We start from the raw sequence: 6,919 nt of genomic DNA on the forward strand, positions 1-6,919 counted from the left end.
CCCACTCTATGATGATACTTTATTATAAAACTGCTTCATAGAATTTTTAACATTAATACCTGGTACACCAATTTTTTTATGAAGTGTTACCATGCCCCCAAGTTTACTAATTTTTAAAGATAACAAAATACCTTTTCGATAAATCGATATCTAGATAAATAATAATTTCAATTCTTGAAATATTTCCCAAGTAAACCTTAACGGTCGTAAATGCGTCCAAATATTTGCCAATCTACCGAAAAACCTCTCCACATTCTCAGGGACTGGATCAACGAAGGAAAACTAATTGATGCAAGAGAACCAGGTTTTATCAAAGTTGACAATGCTTGTCTTGATCTAAATCTGCCCACAGAATATCGATCCAAAAAAGGCAAAAGCGAACCATACACACTTGAACAAATATGGTTTTTACTTATAAATGACAACATTAAATTTCCAGACTATGTTGCTGCCTCTAAAGAGAAAGGTATTAAAAACGTCCTATATCAAGATAGAGAACAAATTCTTGGTTGGCTCAAAGGCAAGTTTGCTACAGTTAAAGGAATTGTAGAAGAAAAACCGGTTCCCAATTCCTAATCTAAAAGTCCCACAAAATAAAGAGGAAACAAAATATAAATAAAAATAAATTTGTTTGCCTTAAAAATGTTTATTGTTACTATTTGAGATTGAATATATTCAGGTATTAATTAAATCTTTATCTGCCCATATCTATATTGAGTTCTGAAAAAAGAAATAATCGAGCTCTCTGTAATAGGAGTCTTTATTTTACTTAGGTAAGAAAATGAAATTAACAACAACAACAACAACAACAACAACAACAACAACAACAACAACAACAACAACAACAAAAAAAAATTGAAAATAAAAATTGAATTTAGAGACGTTCTCATTAATTTGTAATTGTTAGTAACAATGATTATTTCTACATAACATTCGCAAAAAGAAAAAATAATTTCATAAATAATTAAACAAAAACAATTTTTTATTAACAATTTCGCTCAAAAATTCTTTTTTCTATCATTTCCCAAATTCGCCGCAATACCTCTTACATAATTTTCATATTGTTTTCCCAAATTTTTTCTTAATATATTTAAAGTATTTAACCTATACATAGTCTCATGTGTTTCAGCATGTTTGCTCAAATAAAACAACAAATCCAAGCAGAATGGTGTTGCTGGGTTTGCTTTTTCTATGAATTCCAGCAACGGCTTAATCACATCCAAAAAATTGACAGAGTAAATAACTTTGACAATTCTTGTCAAAGCGGACGTTAAGTATTGAATTAGTTTCGGTTTTTGTGTGCTCTTAATTTTCTCGACAATAATTTCTGACATGTTATTGTCCTCGAGCAACTGTGCGAAATCCTGGTTTATTGTTGCGATATATTCTATTACCCAGCAAGCTGACAGTAGTGCTTGATTATCTCCATATTGTAAAACGTTTGAAATAAAATTCGCGGAAATCGGTAATGAACATAAATATTTTGCCCTGTTTTCATCTTGTAACAAAATTATGTACAACTTCAAAATGGAAGGCGCCTTCTGAGGTATTATCCCTAACCATAACTCTATGATACCTGGCTGTAATAGTACATAATTTTGTGATGAATTAATTCCAAGTCGACATAACAACAAAAGAGCATTCTCTGATTGAAACTGATAAACAGAAGTAATCAAAGCGCTGCATAAATTAAACAAAGGTTCGCCTTGAACATTTTTCGCATATCTTAAGATACATTCCAACGCACAATTACGGAGCTGTGGGTTAGATGACACAATATGACTTAGAATATTTAACAATTGGAAACATGTTGAAGGCGCATTTATCGAAAACGCTACTTCATAACCCGCAATTACATTTTCTGTTATTGACGAGCACGCGAAACTTGAAATTATTTCATAATTAATTAGAACGTTTTCATTGGCTAATATTCTTAAAGCCAAATGACCACCTTTAATATTAACTAAAGAGTTAATGTTATCTTTAAAGAATGTTATAATTAATTCTCTTAACTTCGAAGTCTTTGGTAACAATGATAATATTTTACATAACAAAATAATACATTTCTCGGATGACTTAATATCACTGATTAAATTAATAAATGAATTTATCATTTGTATTGTTATTAATTCGGGTACAAAGCAAACAACATAAAGAAATAAGTCTAATGTAATCGGATTAATGTAACAATATAAATCTGTGACTTGTGATATCATTTGTAAGATGGAATTCGTTTGTGCAAATGATATCGCAAGCTTTTGCATCAACGGAATGTTCTCTGGCGTCGCATTAACAAACGCATTTAAGAAGCGAGGCCAGATTTGCATCTTAGACATGGCGATGTCTGCAATATTATCCTCAAAGAAACGGACAGATGATATTATCTGTTTGTGCGTCCCATTCTTTAAGCCATCTAAATATGAATTCGCTAATTGGATGATTTGGGGTGGCCCAATTTTGATGGAGCGACGCGTGTTTTGTGATATCGGCTGATGTGAACTGTTGCGGAGTATTGAATTGGTGGACCCGGAACGTTTACGCTCAGTTTGATTGGTGAGTGAGTTGATGGCCTTTCGGAACTTTTCTTCGCTCGTGCCGGGAAAGAGATACTTTCCTTTCTCAAAGCCTTTGACTATTTCTTTGAAGGATGGGCGTTGGGTTGGATCAGTATCACGACATTGCTCAATTAACCTGGATAAATGCTTGGGACAATCTTCAGGTATCTCAAGCTGCTGATTTATGAGAATAAGATAAACAACTTGTGGAGCTTCTTTGTCACCAAACGGAACTTGTTCTGTTAGCATCTCCCATAAGATAGTGCCATAGGAATAAACATCAACGGATTGGTCATAGTGTTCGTTTTTAATGAATTCTGGTGACATATAATTGGGTGTGCCACATTGGCCAGTCATAGTCGCTTGATCAACACGACGACTGGTTCCAAAATCACATATAACAGGAAGGCCACTCTCATCTAATAAGATATTTTGTGGTTTAAGGTCACGATGAATCATTTGTTTTTGATGAAGATAATTCATGCCAAGAGCTACACAATATGCAATCAAGGTTTTGTCTAAAGGTGAAAGCCCTTTAGGAGAAGAGTGGATTGCATTATGTAATGAGCCATTTGGGATATACTTGGTAATAATGCAATAAGGTGACTTGACTGTGTACCCAACAAATGGTAGAAGAAAGGCATGACTTAGTGATGCTAGGCATTTTACTTCACGAAGATAAAGTTGCTCGTTAGTTGGTGATAATGTTACTTCATGTAATTTTTTAATTGCAACTTTCTGTTTTGTTGGTATATGAATCCCCATTGAAACTTCACCAAACGCACCATTCCCTATGGTTTTGATAAATTTTAAATCTTCGTAGCGAATGACAAATTGCGAGAGATCAATGGTGTCGTTCATTGAAGAATCCTTGTTTCAATTAAACCGTTTATAATTCAAAACGTTGACTTCAACAACAATATCCTTTTTTTCATTCCTATAAAGAATGTGACGAATGTAAGTCTACACCAAAAAATACGCATGACGCTTGTCTAAAAGATATTATAAAAAAAATTAAAATATTTGCAAATTCACCAATGATATCAAAAAAAAAAAAAAAAACATTATTAATTAAAGGAAAGGAAATTTATAAATCATTTCAACATTCTTGTAATCAATGTAATATTAATTAATTGGTATTGGTTGATTTTAAAAAAAAAAATCTAAAAGTTTCAATATGCTAAAGCACAACTTAAACATCTTTAGAATATTGCTTTTAGATTTTCTACAAGATAGTTATCAAATATAAGTTAGTTACATTATTTACAATTTTGTGATTTAAGATTATTACCTCAGTATTTTTATTATTCACTCATTTATATGATCTGGTGTGAAAACCATTGATGATGTTATTATGTAAGAAATGGAAATTTTAATTTCAGCATGAATATAATATCTGATCTATCAAAAACCAAAAGAAGATTTTTCGGGATATTTAATATACTGACATATGATAATTTGTAATTTCCATTCAAACACACAAAAAATAATATAATCATTAATCAATTTTTTATGAATTCATTCATCAATTTTTTTTTTTTCTCGTTTCGAGGAATCTTGAAGATTAATAAAACCAAGCAAAGGCAAATTTATGCTCAAATCAAATAAGCAGTACATTTAACCTGTTTTTGAGATTTAAGCTCTTCAAAAGTAAAATAGAATCATTCCTTTATTAAAGTCATTCCATTTATTTTGATTTTTAATGAAATGAATTACTTCTCATATGAATTAGAAATAATCTTTTGAAAATATTTTTGAATTGATTACATTTACTTACTTATTTTTAATCCTTAACCTTGTTTGTGTGGATTTAGCAAGTTAACACTTGCTGAAGGCGCGATGGCTTTGAGCGCTAAAATTTCAATACTCGAATTGAATGGTTTACATAGCACGTTGCAGTAGCAGATGGAAGGGCTGGCGGGATCAAAATCATCTCATTTTCCATGATGTTCGACGACTTTGGCAATGACAACTTTCTCCAATTCCCACAAATGCAAAACGAATTTGATTATGATATGAATTTGTCTCCTGAAAGTATCCCAGAATTTAATCCAATGGATTCATTCGAAGATTTATCTGTATCTATTAACGGCTTTGAAGAAGATGATCTTATAACAGGTTGGAGTTCTTTAAAACAAGAACAACCAATAAAAATCAAAAGAAAGAAGGTCGTTCAAACAAAGAATGTTTCTGAGATTTCATCTGATTATAAAGAAATAAAGCCAATGATTTTAAGACCATTTGAGTCTTGCCAAGCAACAGAAACAAGTGTTATATATCTTAGAATGTGGTCAAACCAAATGTTTGGCAACACGGAAAATCATTATCCATAGATGTTTCCATAAATATAGTTATTTGTTGAGTAAATATTGACTCTCATTGATACAGCTAATTTTGGTTTGTTTTTTCAAGAAATCTCTCTTTCTTGAGTGTATTGCAAAAATTATGTCTTTACATGAAATGACTGTAATGTGATATGAAATCAGCAAATGTACTGGCTAATCTTTGTCTTAACTACCATCCTATTTGGGATAGCTGTTATTTTCTTGATCAAAGGTACAGGAATTTCATTCAGTTTCCATGTTTTTATGGGTTGGCTTGTAGGTGCAATGTTAACAGGTTTTATTCTTTTTTCAATAACTTTTTATATACCATTATCAGAACAGATTATCACTCTTATTAGCATTTTCCAAATTGCCTTCTTTGTAATTGTTTATTTGGGTTATTTCTTGTATTATCAAAAAGAATTCTTGAAGAAAATTTCAATGCCACTTGAACAGACACCTTACGTTTATCTATCTTTCATTATTGTTTCGCTTGTAACCATCAAATACTCGAAAATTGCATTCGATTCATTCCCCAAAGAAATCCCAAGATTTGGTAAATTCATAATAGAAAGCGAATACTCTTTTATTTCTTCCATACTTACAGGTGTTAATACACATCGAGAACAATTTTGGAAACTTCGAGATCCAAATCTTGTTAATGCCACCTTTTCTTTCTCCCAATCCATACCTCTTTATTACTGTGCTAGTCTTATGGAATGCGGTGCCAATTATTCAGAAGTTTCATTATTAATTTCTTTTATTAATAGTCTCTGTACAACGTCTGCAATTTTCTTCTTTTGTCGCTTCTTTGCACCAAATCTTCAGTTTTGGGTCGTTATGTGCTATTTCTTTGGTGGCAGTTGGGCATTATTTAAATTATTAAATCCACAATATTCCTCAAATACCGACTTAGACTTTGTCCATCAATGTGGTATTGGTGGTCAAACTCCACATTATCAAACATTTTCATTCCATTTCATTATTTCCAAAGTTTCCTCATTTGTCATACCAATTTGCATATTTGCCATGACATGTATCCAAGGCAGCCAACGACCGTTTGTCAAAAGCTTGCCATCCTACTATATACTTGTTGGGCTTTTAGCGACTTTAATACCTTCCACTGCCACCAGTATATGTTTCTTTATATTTGCGTCCAACTATAAGCACGCGATATTGTACGTGTTACCATTTGCGTTGTCTCTCATCCCGAAAGTAATCAGCGAACGCTTTAGTTACTTCCCAGTATGGCGTGAATACCAAATGCAAGGCATCTTCTTTGCGCATTTTGTTACATTTTTAGATTCATATGGGTTACCATATCTTTTTATGTTTTTCTTTCCTTTTGCTATTAGTAGTAATAATAATGATGTGTATGAACATCGTGTGTTAACTGGATTGGTTGTGTTTGTTATTATGTGCTTTATGAGAGAAGGAATATCGCTTTTTGCTAATGATTTAGTTGTGAGTTCGATATTTTTACCAATGATAATGATGAACTTTATAATAATATTAAATAACATTAAGAATTCGAAACGTAAAATGAAAGGATTCGGTTTATTAATATTTATTATATGCTTTGGTATTTGTATCATTTCGGGATGTATATCGATTAATCGAATATTTAGAGAGAAAGTTAAAGAAACTGATGTTAACGCTATAAACATTGGTAATTGGATCATTGATAACATACCAAATGATGAAACTATTTTAACTAATTCGATTGATAATCCAGTTTCATTCATTAGTGGTTATCAAACATTAGTCTCGAATTATGATAATATGTTCTTGAAAGGGTATAACATATTCATAAGCACCAAAATTTTGGACATTATTAAGAAGTTTAATAACGGTGCGGAAATTATGAACGAGCTGAACATGACGTATTTGGTGGAGAATGTCCAAAATCCAATCGTTATAGCAAACATGACGCAAAGGAAATACTTCGATGTGCTGAACCAAAACGGTGAATGGCAAGTGCTCATGCTGAAGAAGGATATGTTCCCAAAGAAGAATGTGCAAAACGAGATGGAATATTGA

The 6,919-nt window shown here is 31.9% G+C and overlaps 4 protein-coding genes across 4 annotated transcripts; 3 read left to right on the forward strand and 1 right to left on the reverse strand.

Annotated features, from left to right (window-relative positions):
- Nucleotides 1-210: 210 nt before the first annotated feature.
- On the forward strand, nt 211-576 carry GO595_001688 (PAF1 complex protein; the record flags this gene model as incomplete). Its single annotated transcript, XM_067914514.1, has 1 exon — nt 211-576. One exon carries the CDS (start codon nt 211-213, stop codon nt 574-576), a length of 366 nt encoding a protein of 121 aa, XP_067778264.1.
- A 422-nt stretch (nt 577-998) lies between these two features.
- Nucleotides 999-3,416, reverse strand: GO595_001689 (TKL family protein kinase; the record flags this gene model as incomplete). Its single annotated transcript, XM_067914515.1, has 1 exon — nt 999-3,416. One exon carries the CDS (start codon nt 3,414-3,416, stop codon nt 999-1,001), a length of 2,418 nt encoding a protein of 805 aa, XP_067778265.1.
- Nucleotides 3,417-4,498: 1,082 nt separating this feature from the next.
- GO595_001690 (uncharacterized protein) lies at nt 4,499-4,888 on the forward strand (the record flags this gene model as incomplete). Its single annotated transcript, XM_067914516.1, has 1 exon — nt 4,499-4,888. The coding sequence occupies one exon, from the start codon at nt 4,499-4,501 to the stop codon at nt 4,886-4,888; it is 390 nt and encodes a 129-aa protein (XP_067778266.1).
- Nucleotides 4,889-5,320: 432 nt separating this feature from the next.
- On the forward strand, nt 5,321-6,919 carry GO595_001691 (uncharacterized protein; the record flags this gene model as incomplete). The annotated part of the gene is made up of 1 exon (XM_067914517.1): nt 5,321-6,919. One exon carries the CDS (start codon nt 5,321-5,323, stop codon nt 6,917-6,919), a length of 1,599 nt encoding a protein of 532 aa, XP_067778267.1.

This window comes from Histomonas meleagridis (assembly GCF_020186115.1).
Source record: "Histomonas meleagridis strain 2922-C6/04-10x chromosome Unknown contig_146, whole genome shotgun sequence".
Taxonomy (NCBI): Eukaryota; Parabasalia; order Tritrichomonadida; family Dientamoebidae; genus Histomonas; species Histomonas meleagridis.